This window comes from Excalfactoria chinensis, chromosome 14 (assembly GCF_039878825.1).
Source record: "Excalfactoria chinensis isolate bCotChi1 chromosome 14, bCotChi1.hap2, whole genome shotgun sequence".
Taxonomy (NCBI): domain Eukaryota; kingdom Metazoa; phylum Chordata; class Aves; order Galliformes; family Phasianidae; genus Excalfactoria; species Excalfactoria chinensis.
In genome coordinates this window covers 3,733,012-3,755,090 of record NC_092838.1, presented here as the reverse complement: position 1 = coordinate 3,755,090, position 22,079 = coordinate 3,733,012, and the positions used below count along the sequence as shown (strand labels likewise).

Genomic DNA, 22,079 nt, shown 5'->3' with positions numbered 1-22,079 from the left:
CTGCATGAGCTGCAGAGATATCAAGACCACCCTGCCCTTCTGGGCACTGTCCCCATCCACTGCTAAAACAGCTCTTGAGTTTGGACAGATTTGGACTCCCTGTGCAGACTGTATCCCAGCAGCTGACTCATTCTCCAATCAGAGATGTCCTGCCCTAGGACTGTATGTCTACATCCCTCTGTCACCTTCCTTCAGGGACCACAGGGTTCTCACAGCACCTCAGTCCTGCACTAAACTCTTCAGTATTCCATGCAGGCATTTCACACCTTTCAGAATATACTGCCCTTGCTCTGCCATTCACCAGATTGCTAACTATAATCAAATCAGTTATGAGGGCTGCTTGCTCAGCTTGGCTTTTGAAGCCCACGTTGTTGGAGAAGAACTGGAAGATCTCTTTGCAGTCTCCTCCACAGCTCAGTTACTACCATACCCACGGGAATCCAGTTCATCAGTATGCTTAGGTAAACCAGAGCAAGCTCCTCCTAATCAGTATAGCCAGTGGAATGCAGTCTGCCTGAGCTGGGGAAGGAATGTCTGTCCAACATCAGTGCCTGAATAAGATCCAAAATCATGAGGCATCTCTCATTCCCAGCTTGTTAGTGGGGATTTGCTTATTTGCCTGCTTTCTTTGAAGGCAATGAGAAGGACACGTTGTCCCTGGCTAGTATGAAAAGTACAGTGGTGTTCAAGCTCTGGAGCAGAAGGCTTTCTTTGTGCAGCAGGTGTCCTTTACTCTGGTTACATCTTACAAGAGCAGCAACAGGCTAAGAGAAGACAGGAGAACCAATTAAAACAGCAACCTAGATGCAGTACCTAAAATACACCCACTGAGCTGCCTATAATTCAACCTAGAGGAAATCTTCACCCACACTCCAGTTGCTGTAAAAACAACCCAAAGACTTCCCCCACTATAAAGGAAGCCCAAGGAACAGCGGAGGCAGGATCTGACTGAGTACCACCCTGCCCAGCCCCAAGGCCCTGTCCTCACGTTCAGCATGGAGGCATCCCTGCGGAACTCCATCAGGTCCTCGCTCAGCTTGCTCTGGTTCTCATCCAGCACATCTACAAGGGAGCAACAAGATCATGGTTACTGCTGAGGCCCACACAGCACCCAGGAGAACAGAGCAGAGGACACACACTGCCATCCAACTTTTGAACAAGGGCGGGGAATGGGGTCCAATATTACTGGCTATTCTACTCATTTTTATGGGGAAGTGCACCCGTGCACATAGAAAGAAGCCATAAAAGAAAGGTGGTAGCTGCCTGCAGACATTCCTAGGATTTGCCATAAGAGCAGTGACTGGAGGCCCCATGATGTACAGGCAGCACAGAAGTCAATAGGATCCCCTCTTCGTTCCTCCTGAAACCTGCTCAGTAACAGTTTTAAAACCAGAATGAATCCTATGATGTAACATCCTAACAGTGCTGCCCTGTCCCAACAGCTCTGAGCAGATAGCTCATCTGGTGCAGACTCACCAAACTTCAGTTCCAGATTCTTCTCCAGCTGGTCAATCTTCTCTGAGAGCTTCCCCAGCATGGAGCGCAGGAAGGCGATTTCCTGGTCCTTCTGTGCCATTGCCACCTGCATCTCATGGAATCGATCATCTGTCTGCTGCAGAAACTCCTTCAGACCCTCAAACTTGCACATCTCCAAGTGGGTCTCATAGGTGTCTTGATTTCCTATGAATGTACACCTACAAGGGGAAGGCAGATGCTGGTTTGGAGCAGGACACACTCTGGGAAACCTACTTGATCAGTTGCCTCCAGGCCTTTATAAGCCCCCAGCTGTTTGTCCCCTACATGGAGCACTGGTACTGTAGTTCACCATCCTGCCGGGTTAGAGACTGAGTAGCTCCCATTCTTCTGGCCAAGGTACAGGCCCCAGACCGGTCTGTCTGTCTGTCTTTCTACCTAGGTAGTTGCAAGGAGCAGCAGATATTGGCCAAGAGACATGATACAGTGTCCACTAGTGAACACCAGGAACCCAATCTGAGAGTCATCAAAACCAGTGGAAAAAACTGCTGCTGACCTCAGGCGGTGCTGGCTGCTGCATGGCAAGGATTAAGGGCTGCTTTGTCAGGACTTCCTTGCTCCACTTCTGCCAAGAATTACTAAAACAGAAAGTTTAACTGTGCAGCTTGCAGAGAACCCCCAGCCCAGGCTGCACCTCTGTTCATGTGGCAATTGGCCCTCTGAGGCTGATGAGCAGCCCCCACGCCCTGGGAGAAGGGCTGGCTTGAAAGATACTGCCATGGTACTTGCTCTGTGCTCCAGCTCATTCTGCTGCTCACACACCTCATCCCAGCTGCCGGCAGAGCTTACAGCTGGGTGGCATGAACTGCTTGTTCTCAACAAGAGGCCTGGGGGCTGCATTCTGCAAGCTCCACCAGCCTAACTGCAGTCTAAGGCAATGCAATGGTAGAGCTGCTCATAGTCTATGGGGTTACCACAGGACTGCAGTAGCCAAAGAGCAGCTCAGAAATGAGCTCAGTGCATCCCTCCCACTAAAAAGCACCAGCTCCTTACCCATACTTGGAGTGGGGACACTTGATGTGTTCGCACTCTTTCAGGTGTGCCTCCAGGTTCATTTTCAGGAGAGGTGGGCAGCTGGGGTTATTGGGGCAACGAACTGGCCTGTAATCACAGCTGCTTTCATGATCTCTGCTCACAGAGAAAAGCAAAAGGAAGGAAAATCAGTGACAAGCAAAAAAATTAACGGAAATCACACAGATCATCAGGAAAAGAGCTAACCAGACCTGGGATCAAAAAGCCTCCCATTCTAATGCCACAATTACAGCTTTAAACTTTGTTTGGTCAGCAAGTTGAGAGCAACAGAGCACATTTATGCAGGGAATATCTCATTTTGCCGATGATCAGCTGAGCCTTCAGCCAGCTATTAACAGCAGGCAACAGCCAGGTGATATCAGGAAAGTGAATACATATAGGACAAGGAGAAAAATGGTGCTGTGCTGCCCCAAGGGTATCTCAGGTGCAGCAGCAATGGCTGGTGGTAGGGGCCCTGCCTGGGGAGGTTGTGTGCTTGTGACAAACCACTTACTTCCTGACACTCAGTTTAATTGTAAACGGGCATCCACGGGGGTCCACCTCAAAGGCAGCAGGCTTACTGCTGGCTGCAGGCCGGCAGCCATACTTGCAGTGGATGAAGAGCTCCCCGATCTGCTCGGCCACCGCGATGTTGTTCACCACCACAGTCAGCTTGGCGTTGTCCACAGGGCACTTCTCTGCAGGTGGGGAAGAAAAAGAGTCAGTGAGGGCTGAGATGCTGTGGGAGCACTTCAAAGAGTCTCTGTGTGGAGATTTTATTCCTTACCCTTCTCTATCCAAGACGGCCAGCTCACAGATTGGTGACATGGCATGAGCCATGAATACTCACACGCAGTCTGCAAACTGCCAGCTCTGTTTTGCCTTAAGTTTGGTGAAATGTTCTGTTTTGTGTTAATTCATGGCAATTCAAGATAATCATCAGTGAAGGAATGCCACTCTCCTTGAAACAACCCTGTGCATGCTGAACTGCAGATGTATGCACTGAAAGTACCCACAAGTCTGCCCACATAATCCCATCTTCCACCCCAGCCTGGAGCTAGCTAGCAAGGACACAAGCTGAGAGGACAGGAACAATTCAGGGCTACAATTGCAAAGCTTTTGGTTGCAGAAGTGTTGGTTGGGATAGACTCTGGGCAGCACAGGGACAGAGAAATCGGCATGCAAAGCAGAGGGACTCCGTGACATGCAGAAGATGAACATCTTAAGACAGAAAGAGCTACTGTTTGCTGGGCTCCTCAGGGAGCTTCCTCAGGGCTTGCTGTTCTAGTAATACAAATGGCTTTGTGCTGAAACAAGAGGGACACAGGCTCGTGCCAAGGGAAGTAATTTTTGGAGTGCAGAGCCCAAACCAAGAGGGAGGTGGTCAGGCCAGGCTGTCAGCCAGAAGCTGGGGCTCCAGCAGGCTGCTGGGAGAGTGGGGTGAGCTCCAGCAGCTCTGCTCTGCAGGCAGAGCTGGCACTGAAAGGATATGCAGACAGAGAGCTGGCACTAATGGGCTGGGGGAGGAAGGCTAGGTGGTTTTCCTGCCAAACACGGCCCCTTGTTCCCTAGATGGGTAGCCACAGAAAGCTTTCATTCTGAAATCAATGGGTCAGCTCTGGGCAAGACACATATTATCCTGGGATTATCCATTGCCTATTCCTGGATTTGAGAACATCCTGTGCCCAAAAGCTGGGCCCAGTCCTCCAGTGCCCATGCTACACTGCATACCATCAAAGCTTAGGGTTGCTCAGCCACCCGAGTCCCAGTCCCTCACTGCTGCAGTGGTAGCCTGGGACTGACAGATTATTTACAGCCCTTCAGATATCATTCTGCAGGTTTCTTTTAAGTGAAAGCAAACAAACCAGAAAATGACAGCATTTAGGCTACATCACACAAGAACAGTTCTGTACTTACCAGATGTTAAGGCACATCTTCTACAAAACGTGTGCTGTGGAAACAAAGAGGAACAGTGTCAGCATAAACCATGTCAGATAAATTATCCCCTCTGGCTAACAATGGGAAAGGTTGGAGAGCCCAAAGCCTGTTGCACAGGGATCTCAGCAGCTGTTCTGTCTGCTGTGTAGCACTGGGTGCTCTTGGGTCTGGAGCAGAGGGCAAAAACAGGCTTAGAAGGGACAGCTGGTACAGGCAGCTGAGACTCCAACACAGTTCCTGCTCCTGAAGAGCACTAAATACATGTTTGGTGCTTTGATGATTCAGCTCTATTCAAGATCAGGACAGAGACATGTCCTGCAACACTAAGATCCCTTCAAGCCTACCCTCCAAGCCCATGGGATTTATCTACTTTGCCCTTCATTTTAGTCATTTTAGTCCTCTCCCTTTCCTGAGCAGTCTCCAAGCAGAAGAGCTTAAGTCTCACCCTGCCCTCGGCCAGTCAGCCCATCACACACACTCCCTTGTAGCTCTTCTAGTGAAGCTTTCCAGCTGCCAGGTGGATGGGACAGCTAATTTGTAAACCCATTTCGCCACTTGATATAGTTCACTCTCCATTCTTACAGCAGAAACGCACGGCAGCCATTTAACCTGATAAAGTAGTTATTTCAGCCTAACATGCTAAAGAACATAAAGAAATGAATGAAGGCTACGGCATTTCACGGGTCCTGAGCCCTGGTGGGTTCCCTGGGGACTCCTCAGCCACATTTCCATGCCCCAGGGTCAGGGCTTGGCAGCAGCACTGGAGGTACTGCAAGGCACTCTGCAGAGCATTATCTGCAGCCCTGCTCACATGGCCTTTTCCTGCCCTGCACAGCTGCATGCTGCTCTCTCTCCAGAGCTGCCAAACCAGAACTGCAAATGAAGCCACTCTGCTTCCTGCAGGAGATTATTTTTTCCAATATTAACCACTAAATCTCTGTATCTCCACAAAGAGCTGCTTATTGAAATGATGCAGCAAAACTGCACCAGCTTCCAGAACCTCCAGGGACAGCACCCCCCACAACAAACAACCCCACTCTGCGCTTGTTGTTACAGCTCCATCCTAGCAATCTGAAGCACACCAGAAGCATTAGTGAGCCCATCACAAAGCCATCTTTCTTCAAATGCAGCACAGAAGCAATAATAATATACAGCTTCTATTAAAATCTCAATAAAACGGAATATAGAAGAATATTCATAATACTCTGTGCCTTTCATTAGAGGATGCCAAATTCCTCTGCAAGCATTAACTAAATGAAGCTTCAAGTCATTCCTGTCTTATAGAAAACGCTTTTTTAACAACTGAAAAGCAACTGTTTCCAGGGTGCCCAGAGGCAGCAACACCCTGCAGAGCCCTTCAGATGGGAAATGAGGAGCTCTGACATCAGTGAAGCCAAACCAGGGAGACCGAATGTGGCCAGGACTGGCAGGCTGACAGTATATTTCTTTAGGGAAAAGCAGGTCAGTTGTGAACAAGCCTTGGGCTTCTCTGGCTAACTGCAGTGCCCTGCATGCCCCATGCAGACTGGTTCAGAGCTGCCTTTAGGGAAACCTGCCATATGCTCAGCAGCATCTCTGCAGTGACTGACAGTCACTGGGACAGTCATGGCTTGGCTTGTGGGTCACCTAAGACGTCTGTGGAAGCCAAGCTCATGATTTGGAAGAATACTGCCTTACCCCACAGGTTGTGATGACCGGATCCTTAAACACACTACAGCACAGTTGGCAGCACAGCTTCACAGATGGCTGTTCAGCAAACACCAGTGGCTCCTAAAGAAGAGAGAGAAAGGGACAGATAGCAGAGTTAAAGCAAACCCAGGAGCTTTCAGCTCTGCAAAAGGCTCAGCAAAGCAACTCTCCAGTGGTGATCCAGGGGCCCAGGACACACTAAGAATGTCATTATCTCTAAATAAATATTTGCTTGGATATGTTTATTTCCAGCACACAGAAGACAGTGGAGGAATGACTCTGGGAATGTCTGGAGACCCTCGGATCATAGACTGGAAGCCACTTGCATCTTGCTGGACACTGACAGCAAACTGCAGAGACCATCTTTGCATGAAAAACTCAAGTCACCAGAACTGCAAGCACTGCACTGCCTGGTACTCTCTGCATGGTTGGACTCAATAGTTTGGTGTCAAAAACATTCTGGGTACTAAGCCTGAAGTTTAAAAGCCATTTTAAAACAGCTTGCCCTTTTGTATTTTGAAACACCCCAAATGAAGTGTTCCTTCATTCCCTTACGATAGAGAAATAGCACTGCTTTGCCCAAATGGGCCCAGCTCTTCAGATTTGGTACCAACAGAGACTGCTGGAGCAAGGGCACTGGGCACATCCTATCTGATTGGCACAGATCAGATCAGAATGGGGCTCAGAGCATTTCAAACCAATCACTGCAGCATTATGAACCAACCATTGCAGCTTACTCTGCCTTTTGATCCCATGCTGCTCTCACAACTGCAAACACGACCCCCTGGGTTCCTTAACATGAAACACACACTTTTATCCTAGATCTGTGGCAAAATGCCACCTGACCTTTTATGCATCCATTCTGGGGTTAGGCACTGGGTCACAAGCTAAGCACTGCTCAGAAGTGCCTTCTCCTACAGGGAGGGACATGTGGGCAATTCCTTGCTCCCTCCTGGGGCTTACAGTGAAGTCAGTGGGGTGCCACACAGCCCTAAAGGTAGGATGGGGCTCTGAATCAGGAAGGAATTGTGTTAGCTTGCCTGGGGCTAAACCACCAACCTTAAGATTTACAGCTCCCTGCTGCTCTACAGCAGAGCCAGGGAATCACGCACCACTCTGCAAAGCATTCCAGTTTTTCAGAGAAGCAGGAAAGTCTCACCATCATCCCATCTTTACATACAGGCAAATGGTACACAAGGAAGCAAAGTAACTTGCAGAAGTCAGAAGGGGAAACGAAATTATAACCACAAAGTCCTGAACCTTAGTTGGCAGACAACATGAAAAGCTCCCCGTGCTAGCGGTGTGTACTCACGGGAGTCTGCTAAGTTACTCTTTTGACACTGAACTTCCTAATACTGCTCCTTCCGACAATCCCAAATACCTACTGGCTCCTCCTCTTCCTCATGGAGTGAGAACGTCGAGCGCAAGGACATGTTGGACTCAGAGTGCAATGAACGGACGGAGATAGCGGAGTCAGAGCGGCGTGGGGTGCTGATCGGAGGCTTCAAAGAGATAAAAACCAATTCTTATTATTGCAAATAACTCCCCCTGCTCCAAAACCCTACGCACAGAGAGTTCCATTCAGCCCCCCCCTCCACCAAACTCAGCTGCTCCATTTGTTCATCCACTCTGCCAAGCTGCACTGAATGGTCTCTGCGTGCCTCCCTGCTGGGGACACCACGCCGCACAGGGACAGGACGGCCACCATCCAGCTTCAACTCACTCAACTAAGCCGACAGCCAGATTCCAAGCACGTCACTTTCTCAAAGGTGCATTTGTTTGGATACTTACTGCGCCCACCCGCAAAGTAATGGCTTGAAAGAATTAATCCTGCACAGAAAGCTCTGTAAATCTCCCCCAGAGACAGCTACCAGCTCCTGCAGTTTCTCTAATCTCCGCTGCAGCACTTGTTGTTTCGTTCACGATCCAACTTCTGCCAATTTTTTTTGCGTAAGTGTGGAGACTTCCTTCTATTCAATTCAGCAACAGGCTGATTTTGTCGCTTCCTGCTTGGGAAGGGAGAGCTCAGTGGACACTGCGTGCACCAATCAAGAAAAATCCCACTGGTTACAGGCGGCTGTGGGGTTGGCTTTGAGGGAATGTTGCCACCGGAATATCAACTAAGTAGCACATCCCAAAGGGTGAAGTATCAACCAGCAGTGCAGAGCCAAGATGCAACTCAATGTCAGAGCCAAAATGAAGACTTCAGACCATCGGGACAAGGGGTCTTGAGTAGCAAGAAGCACAGTTACTGCTGGGTCACTTTGGAACAGATCCTTTTGGCGAGAAAAGTGTAGGGAGAAGCAACTCAAGCTTTCAAGGAGCAGAATGAAGGGGCTGATGAAGACAGTGCAGAGCAAAGCCAAAAACTTCATGCACTGAGCATCAAGATGCTCAATGCCCCGACTGTCTGCACCTGCAGTACCATGCCTACACCGGCAGGACCACTTAATTGAGGATCTCCAAGCAGACCCCACCACACTAGGTTGCTCCCTGAGTTACCCTGCACACAGAAAGTGCCTGGCTCATGTTCAGTCTGCCCTGGGTGAAAATGTGGAACATCAGGTCCAAGAGCAGACGAAGCCAATGAAAAAGGCCGTAGGAGCAGTCAGGATATTCAACAATAAAAGATGCAAAGTGAGCTTAAGAGAGAGTGCACTGTGGGGGAAGTACAGACCCTGCTGGGCTGTAGGAGAGGAGCAGCACAGGATCCTGCTGGTTCTTCACACTGCTCAGCTCTGTAATTTTTTTGATCCTGGGATCCCAGGAACTCAGCAATGCTGCATCTGCTTAGAAGCCAAAGTATACAGCTCTTTCTATAAAAGGCATATTTCTTGGCTAAATATGTAAACCTTAGGAAGAGTAGTTATGAAATAAATCAAGTTTATCTATATCCATTAATTATTTTCCTTCGCTAGTAACACGAGTTACCACTAGTATCACAAGACGTTAAAACAAGAATGACTGTGCATAGATCCTATTCTGGAAGTGAGACAGAGCTGAGAGCTGCAAAGGCAGGCTCGGCAGAGGCAGTTTTAGCAGTAACAGCCCATGTGCATCAGCAGGCTGCAGCCAAGAGCATTTCCAGCAAGTTGGGTGTAAAACATGGGCTGACTGAGTGTAAGAAGCAGTCTTCAAACAGCCCAAAGGATGGAGTGCCCAGACATCTTGTGACAGGAGACAAATAGCTTGCGGCTGGCTGGTAACTCAGCCCTGCCTCTAGGTCACAGGCAAAGCTCCATGTAAACTGCCAAGAGCTTGGACAGCAAGCCCTTCATCCAGCAGTTCACACTTGCTCCAACATTCAGCTGTAATCTTTAGGGTAGAATTCAGAACAGATCATATCCTATCCACCCCATGAATGCTCCGGTACTGCCCTCACTCCTGCTCTCCAAGGCTGGGAACATGTGGCACTGTTTGGAGGGAGGATGACAGCAGATGCTCACTAATCCCTGCCTTGCACGCAGAACACTCCACTCTGCTTTAGGTTTCATTAAGAGAAACTTTAAAAAGAAAGGAGAAGGGGGAGAGGGGTTACAAGAGGGCTCTGACTCCTCTCCAGCTGTCTCTGTGATGGCTTAGGAGCCCTTGGAAGCTTCTGGAGAATGGTAAAACATACTGATCAGGAAGGGAAATCCCAGATTATTTTTGAACAAAGCAAAGAAAGCTTCATAGAGGGGTTAGCGAAAGTTTGTCTGGAGCAGCAGGCAGAGCAGAGCAGCTCATGTTTTATTAGCACCTCACGCTGCAGGCTGCTTCCTGAACCACTCATTACTCCTTTTGCTATTTTTGCTTAACAATACTTAGCACTCCAGGAAGGTGGACTCATGCTGTCCAAGAAAGACAACTGAGAATAGGGCCTAGGAGAGATCTCTCCTATTGGCTGCACACCTTATTGTGTAACACAGGATTCCAAAGGAGCCTAAACACAGTGTCCCCAACATCCCTGCTCCTCATGAAAAACCACATCTCTACTCCATAAGAACTGCACAACCCACTAAAAGGGCACAGTAAGCACAGCACTCAGCCCACTGCATTGGTTTTGGCAGCCAGGGATTGTCTGAAGCAGTGGTCCAGCACTCTGGGGTCAGTGATGTGATGGAAAGCTGTGTCTGTCAAAGATATGAGCCAAATGTTCAAAGGACTTTTTCAAAAACAAACACATGCTCACATAAAACAAAGCAAGATCTCTGAGCAACAGAAGGAACTTTATAGGATGCTGACAATAAAGCTCTTTGCAATCTGGTGTCAAATTTATTTTAAGAAGTGCTGTTGCTCCGCACTGTTGCTGTGACCCCAGGGCCTAAATGAATCAGCATCACTGATCCATGTTTCCCAGGCTCTGAAGTTGAGTCTCCTAACCTGACAAAGTCTACATGCATACATAGACTTCAAATGAAGAGGCTGCTATTCACATACCTAAATCAAAGCAAGAGCCCATGGCTGTGAACTGGGGCTGAGGCACCAGGCACCTGATCAAGTGCTGCTTTTGTTGCTGAGGTTTGCTTTGCTGTTGCCAATCTTGACTTAATTGATCTAGTCAATTTCATTTCTCTTTAAGCAACTAATCCTGTGGGCTCACTACACTGCCAAAAAAAGAAGTTACTCAGAAGTGTGTAAGGTGAATGAGGAACTGGAGACAAAACCAGGCAGTGCTGCCCTGCAGACACCCCAGGACATGGGCACATTATTCTGAGAAGACCCTGCTGATGTAATCCCCCTGACATCCCACTGCAGGTTTCAGTCTTGCTCCCTGTGGTCAGAAGCCCCACCTGGAGGTGGAAGGAGGAATGTATTTTCTAGCCATAGCTGCTGGATCAGCAGTGCTGCTGATGGAGGTTGACACAGCCGCAGCCATCGGTGCCAACAGGCCAGGAAGGTCGGGGCATCCTGCTCACAACAGAAGGCAGGTACAACCCCACAAATAGGTCTGTGGGATTTGTAGCTCTCGGCCTCTGTAACAACGTGCTGCTTTCAGACAGTCTGAAAATGTGGCCCAGCAGCCATTCCAATGGCCCAGGTCAGAAGCAGCCTCTGCTGCCCCACTGCCCAACACTGGGAGCAGCCAGGAAAGGCTGGGGCTGCTCCTGCCTCCGCTGCAGCCATCTGTAGCTGATGTAACAGTGCATGGGAATGCAGAGGGAGACAGAGGAACACCAGATGTCATTTGAGATACAACCAGCTAAGCCAGTCATGAGGGGTCTCTTGGCAACACCTACCATGCCATCGTCCTCATCTCGTGGGGAGTAGGTGAGTGTACTGGAGGAAGATGGAGTCCGACGATGCTGCTTAAAAGTATTGGTTCCATCAGCTTTAAGGCAAATGAGAAGGAAAAAGAGAAAAAGCTCCTTAGTAACATTTCTAAGCTACAGGTTTCTGTAGATGTAAGTACTCCTTGGCAAAAAGAAGAGTAGGGACTCCCCTATGCCAGTTCCTGATTTGAACACATCAGCACACGCAGAAATCCTGATCTCTGACAGCTTGCTGAAGTGCATGCAATCCTTGGAAGGTAGCTTGCCCAACAAAGAACGCAGGCCTAGAGGTTAAAAATGCTTATAATAGGAAGCCTTCCACTCCCACAAACATCAGTCACCTATCAACAATCACTTAGATCTAGGAAGGTTTGGGTACTTCCTGTAGCACATCAGAAACATGCTATTCTAAATCAGAGGTTTGCATAAGGATAGTATTACTGACTGACACAACATTTTAAATGTAAATACTCAGGAGTCCAAAATGATTGAGAATTTACACATGTAATCCAAACATTTCCTCCAGGCAGGTCATTAATTTCCTTATCTAAATCAGTGTCAAGTGCCAGTTTCTTATCTTTACTAAGGTAAGGATATTTTTATTGCAAAGTGAAACCAGATCTCTTCCCACATTCACGCTGTGTATTGGAGCTCAGACTCCTCACCTGCTGGGCTTTGAAGAACAAAGCAGAAGAATTTTAAATGAGCAGGTACATTCACACCCCCTCCTGTCTGAGCTAAAAACGACCACAGGGGATTTACCAAAGTGTCCAGAATGACACACGGGCAGAGAGCGAAGATCAGAATTCTCAGCCTTGGTAATGATTGCACGAGAAGTCACATGGATAAATAAGATTTGAAACTAAGCTTTGTATCGGATCCTGTTGTACTATCCTAATTTCAGCAAGATCTTCCCAGTGGTTCTCTAATTTCTGCTCATTCTCATTCCATCACACCTGGTGAGCAAATGTTGTGATTAAGTGACACTTGGGCTGTGTAATACTAAGAACACAGTGACTGTCCCAACAGCTCTGTGAAACAATGATGAGAACAAGCCCGGTAGGATTCATGCCCAGTGCTCTGGGGAGAAGCCCCACACATGAAATGCACTCACCCTTTGTGATAGTCGTCACAGCAGAGTACGCCGGCCCAAAAGTTGTTTCCATTCTTGTCTGCAATACAGACAGAATGAATGTCAGCGTGTATCAGTGCAGCACGGCCTGAATTCTTGCTACATCTCCTGAACGGTTGACTATATATGAATATAGTCTGCACGCATTCTTAAGTTTCATTTGTGGATACTGTGATTTTTCAAAGGGAAAAGTATCAAATTTTCCACCATTGAGGGAAAGAAAGGATGAGAACAAGAGAAGCAGCTCCAGCCCCTGCCCAGTGCTCACAGCACCCACACTTACCCCGTTAGTGTTTTCTGAAGCAGTGATGTTTGATGTGCCACTGGAGAAACGATTGAAGCGAGCGTTCTTGTTTGAGCTCATAATCTAGACCAGCACTTGTTAGTCATGGGAAGTTTGCTCTGCAGAAGAAAAAAAGATAGAAAGAGAGTTAGGTTCATTGTACAACTTCCAGGCTCGAGGAACACTTTCCTCTAGTACTAAGTCCAAGTATTTACCTAAACTCACATAAGCTGGGATTTTCAGTGGTAAGGTCAAAGTCAGGCTCCTTCAAACCACCATGGAAAAGCATCCAGCATTTTCCAAAAATCCAGCATTTTTTTTTCAAACGACTCCTTATTCTCCCATATACTGGAACACTCATCACCATTAGCAGCTTTTACAACCATTTCAATTGCAGATGAGACTCCTCAGCAGCCAAAGAAAGGCAGCATCCCACTGTCCCAACCATCACTCTTTTCCAAATGAGACCCATAGAGACACATGTGCCAGCTGTGACTGACAGCCCCAGCTCAGAGCACACAACAACCCAAACAGGCAGAGGTCTGAGCCAAAGCCTTGGATAAAGCCTGAGCCTATGGAGTGCCAAAGTAGCTGCGCATGCACAGAGGGCAGAAGAATGTAAAGCTGCACCAGCAAAACCCTTATCCCTATAAGAAAGAAACCTTACTTCAGTTAACACATCTGTGATTCCGGATCTCATTCAGTTTCTGCTCAGAAACAGCCCACAGATCATCACCCAGAGACAGAAATCCCCTCCCTCAGAAGGCAGTAGAGGGGCTTACTGTTCTTCAGTTGTTTACCAGGTTCAAGTTTGCAAAGTCAAAGTATTGCACAACAATAATCTGTGGAAGCACATGGAGATTGCTTTCTTCTGCTGAAACCTGATGCTGGCTTAAGGGTACTAAAAGAACTTTACAGAGGGGGTACTGAAGCTGCTCCCCCAGGAAGGAGCTGCAGCTCCACACTGCCATCCTAAGGAGATGCTGCTGCCTGGGACAGAAGTTCCCACTGTGGGCTTGGCACAGCAGGGAGCTCTCCTCCTTGGCTGCCCCTTCATCCTTGTGGCTAGAAGTCACTGCTGGCACTCACAGCCTGTCCCAGCCCGCCCAGTGCTCCAAGAATAAGCTGCTCAAGAAAAATCGTGATTAAGGATCCCTTTTTATCCAAGGTACAGTTAAATCTTGGTGCTCTCCCTGCCAGCTACAGAGTCCAAGGGCTAAGCAGGCAGACCAGACAGACAACAGTAGTGAGAATTGACTGGCTAGAACCAGTTGACTAAAACACAACCCAAATCTGTTTTGCACTTGTGCTTGGCTCTCACTCTACAAGCACCATGGGCTGCAGCCAGGCAGGGCAGTGGTCCTGGTCCCATTCCTTACAGGACCATCTGCCTGCAGTTGGGTTGGGGCTGCTCCCCATGCAGCTGCTCCTGCTGCAGGCTCACGGGGAGGCAAGGCAACTCGGCTCCTCCTAGCAAAGGATCTTCTCTCATCCAAGGGTGACGCATCCTAAATCTCCACGCACTTCATAACAGTGTGTGATCACCTCTTTCATAGTATTGGGAAACTGAGGCTCAAGGTGTGATACGACCACACAGCACAGCTGGGACCCAAGACTCATGCAGAGCTCCTTCAGTCACAGCCCCAAGAGCCCCAGCTTTGCACGTGTCCTACATTCACATTTTAAATGCTGCAAACACGATGCTGGAGACATCCCCAGCCCCTGACCAACTGCTCTGCTGCCTGGCACAGCACACTGTGTCCTGCATGGGACAGTATCCATAGAGATCACTGCCCCTGGGAAAAGCTACAGGCTAAAAAAGAAGAAGAAGAAAAACAAACCAAAACCCAAACCAAAGTAACAAACAAAAACCCTCAGACCAAGCCCAGGACTATCTTGAAAAACACAGATCTGAATAATGTTTTCCAAACGTTATGAAGCTCTGTCCTGGCTGCCTGTAAATGCCAGATCCCTTAGGAAATGCTAAGCAGAGTTGCTGATGTCCAAGAACAGCAGGAACGAAGCAGGACCGTGCTGCTGCATCGTGCAGATTGAGAAGCTGCCTCCCAGCTGTAGTGTGGCTCCAACAGCTCTAAACTGCCTGCAGCAGGGACATCCTGGGGCACCCCTCCAGTAAAATGCACATTCCCCTGCTCCAAAGCCCACTCAGAGGAATGCAAGATCCCAATTCAATAGATCGTGGATAAATCCAAAGCAAGGAAGGGAGCACAGGTTGGAACACAGGGATTTTCCCCTCCTTGCTCATACCCCAAACCCTGCAGCGTGGCTGAGCAAACTACCTGTGAGCAGCAGGAGGTAACCTGCCCTGCATCTCCTCTGAATAGAAACCAGGAGAATGCAAGCAATGGAAAAAACATCAAGTGGAATATGTGCCAACGTTCATAACACCAACTGCCACAAAAACAGCCGATCTCAGCCCAAATCTCTGCAACCATCCAATACAGGAGCAATTTCAACAGAGCAGATGTCTGCAGAGCAGCCTGCCGATGCTCTCTGTCTCAAGGCACTGAAAAAGGCCTTTGCCAGTTGCTGTCAAGGAACTTAAAAGGAAGCAGAGAAGAGATGGTGTTCTTGATGTTAATGCCAGCTTCTCCTCCAGATTTCCAAACCTCAGCTTAGCACCTGGAACAGTCAGATCTGAGCAGAACCACATCCAGAGGAGATGCTGACAACCACACATTGAAAGCCTGTGTTAGAAAAGGCATGCATTCTGTGACCTAGAAGGAGTAACAGATTTACCAGCAATCACAGAACCCTTTGGGTTCCAAGTCTTTCTTAGATGACCAAATACAAAGGGCCTGCAGAAAGCCCGAGCATCTCCAGCAGCATCACAGAGCAGCAGGTCGGCAGTGCTCACATGGGACACAGCATCCTCATGTTCCATCCCAGGATTCTGCAGGGTCCACTCGTGGCTGACAGCAAAACAGCATCTACAGCAAGAGGGCAAGCTCCATTCCCTCCTGTGCATGAAGAACTGCTACAAGCCCTTATGTGTCCAGCCAGCACAGCCCTGCAAGGACCCAGCCTGTGACCCAGGCTCTCTGTGCATGGAGTACTGTTTATTTTTTGACAGTAAAAAGAAGGGGGGGGGGGGGAAATCTCCCTTGGAAAAAGGACACTGTGGGAACCCATTATTCGCTGAATCACATGGCTGATAGCAACCAGATGCAAAGTAGGGGAAGGGCTAGCTTTCAGCATTTGCACAACACAGGGATCAACGCAGGCTTTGGAGACTTAAGGAGAGGAAAAGCCCTAAAGTTCCTAGTTTTGTAACCCAGGCAAGGAAAAACCCAACCAGCAGTAGCTGCAGACAGCTGGAAAAAGCAGCACTCCTCCCCATCACAGAGCCCAGAAAGGCAGCAGCAGTTCTCTGCTGGCAGTTTCTTGCTGCTGCCCCAGCACTGCACCTGAATGAGTGAGAGCCCTGATGAGGGGCTGCTGCCCATAGGAGGAGGCTGGCACCTCCTGTTGCAGGGCATCACACAGAGCTCACCCAGCTGCTCCCAGTGCTCAGCAGAAGAGCATTTTACAGCCATCCTTAAGAACAAAGCCAAGGCTCCGAGAGGACACATGGCACAAGGAGGGATGGCAGAGGGCACATCCTCCACAAATAACATGTAATCTGCCCAGCCCTGGCCCTGCAACCAGCTCCTGGTGTGGGCAGGGCACTGTGGGCACAGTGGCAGCACTGGACTTTGTGCCCACAAAGCTCAGCCGTGTGCCCTGTGTACTTCGTTCTTCCTTCTTCCTCCCTCCATTCACTAACACTGTCTCTGAAGCTATTCACCCACAGCAGGGCTGGCAAAACCACCCACAGGGGTGCTCACTGGCAAGTGGGCCACGGTGTGCTGCTGAAGGCAGGCATGGGGCTACCCCACAAACTGGGAATGGGATGCACCAACGTGAATTTCCTTATTTCACAGCCCATGTACTCATGGTAAAAGACAAGTTTCTGTTCCTCTCCCACACCACAGCCAGAACAGGAAGGGTTACACATCCTTTGGAGGATTGGTACATCGCTGGGGAAATACTATTACAGAAGTCGAAGCACACTAAGCTGCTGCAGGAGCCCTGCTCAGCAGGACATGGAGCACCACCCCACAGAGAGCAGGGGACTCAGATCTCTCCTTGCGGGTCCGGTTTGGGCAGGCTCTGTTTACCTTGTTCTGTACTAACAAGGTGTTTTCATTGTTTTCCAGCTATAAACTGATTCTCAGTGGTCCACTGTAGTCTGAAAGGGGAGGGCTGTGCACAAAGCATGCATAAGGAATGGCTCATGAGCTCACAACTCAGCTTTTCTGCATCCCAGTCACTGGCCTTCTTGCTCAGTGTCTCTGGAGGTAATAGCATTCCTTCATAAGTGCTTGTGAAATTCAGCAACAGCCTTTAAAGAACACCGTGATGATGACAACAATGAGTATCTAGTCTGACCTGTAGGACACAAGCCTGGAGAACACAGGTGAGCTACAGATCACACAGACACATCTCAAAGGGCAGTCACAGCATGGGAAGGAGAGGGTGCAGCTCCTCGGGTGCTCCCTTGGCTCAGGAAAGGAAATCATTTTGTATTAAACGTTCTTCTCTTCTGTAAGATCAATGATTCTTTGGGATGAACAGGCTGTTTGCAATACTTGACGCCAAAACCTAAAGCAATAACTCTCAGATACAGGGTCCCCAAGAAGCACTGCTAAGTAAACTTCACTCAACATGGTCATCTATGGAATAAGTAGTGAGATCTCCAAGTGTGCAGATTCTACAAACCCTCCTGTGCTGATTAAGATTTACAAAGTCAGGAAGCCTATGAATAAAGCAAACTTGGGCCTGTTATTCCCCCAACCTTCTGTCACAGGGTGCCCAGTGAACCTAGCAGGAGGCTGATGTAACACAGGCAATAGGAAGCATTCCTTCACCCTGCTCACAGGGAATACCAGTGCCTGCTGCTGCTGCATGCTGTGGTGAAACGCAGTCATGACAGGTTCAGGAAGGACCGGACTCAGTAATGTGCAACAGGTCTATAAATGGATATGGAAGGATCCATCGAGGACATGCCTGCTCACATTCCTAATCCATCTGCTCTGAATGCTCAGAAATAGTGAGGCAAATGGATGGTGGAAAGGGGTCAGTCTCACGTGCTCCCTGCTGACAGCCTTCATTTGCAGGGCAGCTGCACAGAGCTGTAGCTGAGCACAGAACTGTGGGCACCTCCTGCACCCCTGGGGTGACCTGTACACAGCCAGCCATGTGTGCTGAGATGTGCGTCAGTGCCAGAAGATCAAACATGAAATAAAGCTCAGTCCTACCAACAGAGCATGGCACTTCCAGCTGGTGGTTCCTTGCTTCTGCAGAACAGAAAGGCTTTTCATCATGCACAAGTTTTTTTTTCCCTCTGCTTTTTAAAAGCCGTACAAAGTTTTCTGAGCTGAAGTGAGACCAGAGCTGTACAGCGCCGTCATCAAGGAAAATAAATGTGATGTTTTTAATTGCTGCTGCTTTTACCGGTGCTTCATTTTATAGCGGAGCTGAGAGGGCACATCCAGCAGCGTGACAGAAGTGCAGCTGTTTGAACGCTGCCATTTCTTTCTGCAAATACAGTTCAGAAAAGGAAAGGCTTCTGTAGTAAATGTTCTTGTCTTCCATAAGGTTAATGAACCCTTGGGACAGACCGGCTACTTGACACTAAAACCTAAAGCAATAACTTTCAAATGTGGCTGTAACAGGATCAAAAGCGACTGCTCTGGTGGAACAACGCATCTCATTTTCCCCAAAACACTAAAACTGAGTTAAAACAGAGGCCAACATTCAATGCTCTTTCCGTGTCACAAAAGCCATACTTGAGGCTTTACTTCCATTTTAAGAAGCATCGACCTTCCACGCCATTTTCCTTGTACATGAGGCTGAAGATGAAGTTTGGCAGTGCCAGGCCCTGCTTGGTGCTGGTTGAGTGCCTGCACATCGTTGCTGGCTTGGCTGGAATGGGCACAAGCAGAGCTCTCACACCTGGCCATTATACATAATGAGCCTTAACAATGGCCCTTCAATGCACACTTCTGACCTTTCCCTTATTCTCACTTAAAGAACAAAAATCCAATAGATAGAAGGGCTCCATTTCCTTCACAATTCTGTGAGTCACTAGAAATGGCAAAGGGCTCCCACAATAAAACTTGTAAATAGCATTGGTCAGGCTCAGAGCTCTCTACAAACCTAGCACAGCCCAGCAAAGGGAATAAGGAATTCCCCCAGCACACACTATCTACATACAAGGAACTCTATGGCATACCAGGTAAGCAGCAAAGCCAAGGCCATGGAACACTCCTGCCAACGCCCTGCCCTGGCAGCACAGCACATGAGAAAGGAAAGCCAATGCATGGAAGGCTTCAGTGAGCAACAGGAGCAGCACAAGGTTGAACAGAAAACCTGCTCCAGCAGCTCCTGACTGCCTTGCTCACCTCTCAGCTCTGCCAGCACTGTGCAGGTGGCTGAGGCCACCTTGATTTCTGAAACAATCAATAGAGATTGACACCTCAATTGTGGTACATCTACTAAGCACTGAAGCACCCAGCATTGAGCTTCAGTGTTCCACACCATGCTAGGAAGGCTGTGTTTAAATTACCCCAGAGGACAGTCAGCAGCTGCACCGCAGTCTCAATGGTCTGGGACACAAGGGAGAGGCAGTGAGATGCTGCCTCAAGTCACCAGCACCACTTCTTTAAACAACACAGAGGGTTTTGTATTCCTGAAACCACCGGGAACAACCTCACAAAACACTGCGTTGCTGCACATATATTATGTGTCCTTGCAAAGGAGGATCACAAAAACTAGCTCAACGCAGCTCCAACTAACTGCAGGCAACAGGCACCTGCTTCTGAACCCACACAGCTCCTCCACGCTGCTGCCAGCGAGCACCATGCCTGAGCTGTGGGATCCAACCAACACACACGCTGTGCTGTGCCCACACCACCCCGCAGCACTCACCCCTGGCAGCCCCAGCACAGCGGGGCCCAGCGACACACCACCATGATCCAGCTCCTGAGCTGCAGGCAGGCTTCCCTCGGTCAGAATGCCTCTTCCTCTATCTGCGTGGTGTATGTGTGTATTGCTCCCTAGTGATGTAAACAGAAAGGCATGCAGAGCAGTGGGCGACATGTAAATTTGGCTGGAAAATCCCACAGCTCAGCCAATCCTCGTGCTGCCCCGGAGCTGCTCACAGACCGGGGAGGTTAAGAGAAAACAACCTGAGCAAGCATTGCTTTATGCCTCCAACCTGAGAAATCCAACCACAGAACAGTATCATTCACCATTCACACTGAAGGGAGTTGGAGTGCCTCGCCCTCTTTAGGTAGTTCCCAAACTGTTCATAATACTGAATACCGAGCAGCACAACAAAGAGTGACAGCATGTGATTGCAGAGATGCTCCAGGGAAAACCAGTTAACAACCAGTTAACTAAGTTAACTCATTATCACAGAAAGGAAGAGCATCCTCTTGCTGCCCAGTGGGACCTTCAGTGAGGAGCAGCACATAGCCCTGAGGATGGGGGTCCATGGCACAACAGCCTCCTCCAGGTAGATGTTATGTCCCCAGTCAGTCGCAGGGCAGGGGGACATAGCCAGCATGAACTTCATTGCCCATTGTGAAAGAGTGCACAGGAGGGATGACACTAGGCATAAAATGGGGAAGGAAGAGGTCTGACAGCCTGAGCGTGTCCATATTACTCAAGTATTTGGTTAGTGAAACCAGGACTTGCTCTCAAGTGCCTTCCTCCTACCACAGCTGGACTTGGAAGTGCCATTCGGGGCTACAACATGCTTCAGGATCAGGTGATGCTCAGCCCAAGAGGTGACTGCTGAACACAACCCAACTTCAGCCACAACTGCTAAATGTATGGAACTCAGAACCAGCCCACCCAGAGCTCTCTGTGCTGCCATGGCCAGATTTACCCTGTGTTTTCACAACTCCATCTGGGACAAAAGCACTCAGAGGCACCTCAGGGCTCAGGGAACCTACAGGGCACTAAGCAGTGCCCAGATCTTACAGCTTCCTGCCTAACCCTGGGGAAAACCCCGAAGTCTTTGATTTCCTCTCACCAGACATGAAACGAGGACGGTACTTTTTGTTCTCTTTCAATCTGTGGTCAGTACACATCAGCACAGCACAGCAGCTTTTGGGGGGGGGGTGACTCAAGCACCAGTGCTTGCAAGAGCAGAAAGCAGCAATTTACAGTAGCAGTGATAAAAGGATGAACACAACAGCCTACAGGAGATGCACACAGAACAGCCTACAGGAGATGCACACAGAACAGCCTACAGGAGAGCCTGAGCTGTGAGGTTAAGCAGCCAGAGCACTGTAGCCTGCAGGCCTGGGTGAGAGCTGACACCTCTCTGGCTATGAACCCCATACAGTGCAAACCCCCTGAGCTGCTCCTCTTCTCACACAGCTCCTGGAGACACCGTGTAAGTAGCCAACCCCGACATCGCCTCCCTCCATCCGTCAGGGCTCCCGCAGCCATCTCACACACTGTGAGCAAACAGATCGCTGCCGGCAGGGACCAGAGGGAGAAACACCGACTGCCAACAAGCAACAGCTGTTTCGCAAGAGCTCGCTGCTCCGTGCGGGCTGCGATACCTCGCTAAGGGGAAACAAACTAGGGGGAAACTAGGAGACAAAACGCTGGGCTAGGAGCGAAGTACTGACCCCATTGACCCCCATTGCCAGGTGTGAAGCAGAGGTGCCCAGAACTACTCCCCCCCCCAAGAGGGAACACAGCCGTCAGCCCGGGCCTGCAGCCTCCAGCCCACACCCCGCTCTGGTAACACGCTTCTCCTCGCGTTCCTCGGCCGCAGCAGAACCGGAGCCGCTGTGTGACAGCACCGGGCAGCCACGGCTCCGCACAGTGTAAGGCACCGCTCTGAGCAGCGGCAGGAATCCAGCCCTGTGTATCACACACCGCCCGACGGGCCCGCAGTCCCGGCCCGGCTCTTCCCAACGCTCCCGCAGCTCCGCGCCGGCCCCGCTCGGCCGTGTGTTCCCCCGGCGGTACCTGGCAGTGGCGGCGGCCGAAGCGCCGCTCCCCGATCCCGGCACATCGCGGCCCCAGGCCTCCCTCTCGCTCGTCTAGCGGCTCAGCTGCCGCCCGGGCCAGAAGAGCGGCGCTCTGAGCAACTCGGGACTTGTAGTCCTACCCGTCCGCTCCTCGCCGCGCCGCTGCGACGCTGGGACTACAA

The 22,079-nt window shown here is 49.6% G+C and overlaps 1 protein-coding gene across 3 annotated transcripts in view; it reads right to left on the bottom strand.

Moving 5' to 3' along the window:
* TRAF7 (TNF receptor associated factor 7) overlaps positions 1 to 22,077 on the bottom strand; it is a 28,327-nt gene extending 6,250 nt beyond the window's left edge. Inside the window, exons 1-11 of one of the 3 annotated variants that reach the window (XM_072348988.1) lie at positions 21,896 to 22,077; positions 12,839 to 12,957; positions 12,538 to 12,595; positions 11,391 to 11,482; positions 7,557 to 7,673; positions 6,160 to 6,252; positions 4,462 to 4,495; positions 3,059 to 3,242; positions 2,527 to 2,661; positions 1,477 to 1,694; positions 989 to 1,062 (exon numbers count right to left, since the gene is read on the bottom strand). In XM_072348988.1, the coding sequence (XP_072205089.1) occupies positions 989 to 1,062; positions 1,477 to 1,694; positions 2,527 to 2,661; positions 3,059 to 3,242; positions 4,462 to 4,495; positions 6,160 to 6,252; positions 7,557 to 7,673; positions 11,391 to 11,482; positions 12,538 to 12,595; positions 12,839 to 12,919 (1,086 nt within the window). In that variant the 5' untranslated portion in view covers positions 12,920 to 12,957; positions 21,896 to 22,077. Of the gene's footprint in view, positions 1 to 988; positions 1,063 to 1,476; positions 1,695 to 2,526; positions 2,662 to 3,058; positions 3,243 to 4,461; positions 4,496 to 6,159; positions 6,253 to 7,556; positions 7,674 to 7,962; positions 8,199 to 11,390; positions 11,483 to 12,537; positions 12,596 to 12,838; positions 12,958 to 21,895 lie in introns of those variants that run through there. The other 2 variants (XM_072348990.1, XM_072348991.1) reach the window with 2 other exon arrangements.
* Positions 22,078 to 22,079: the final 2 nt, after the last annotated feature.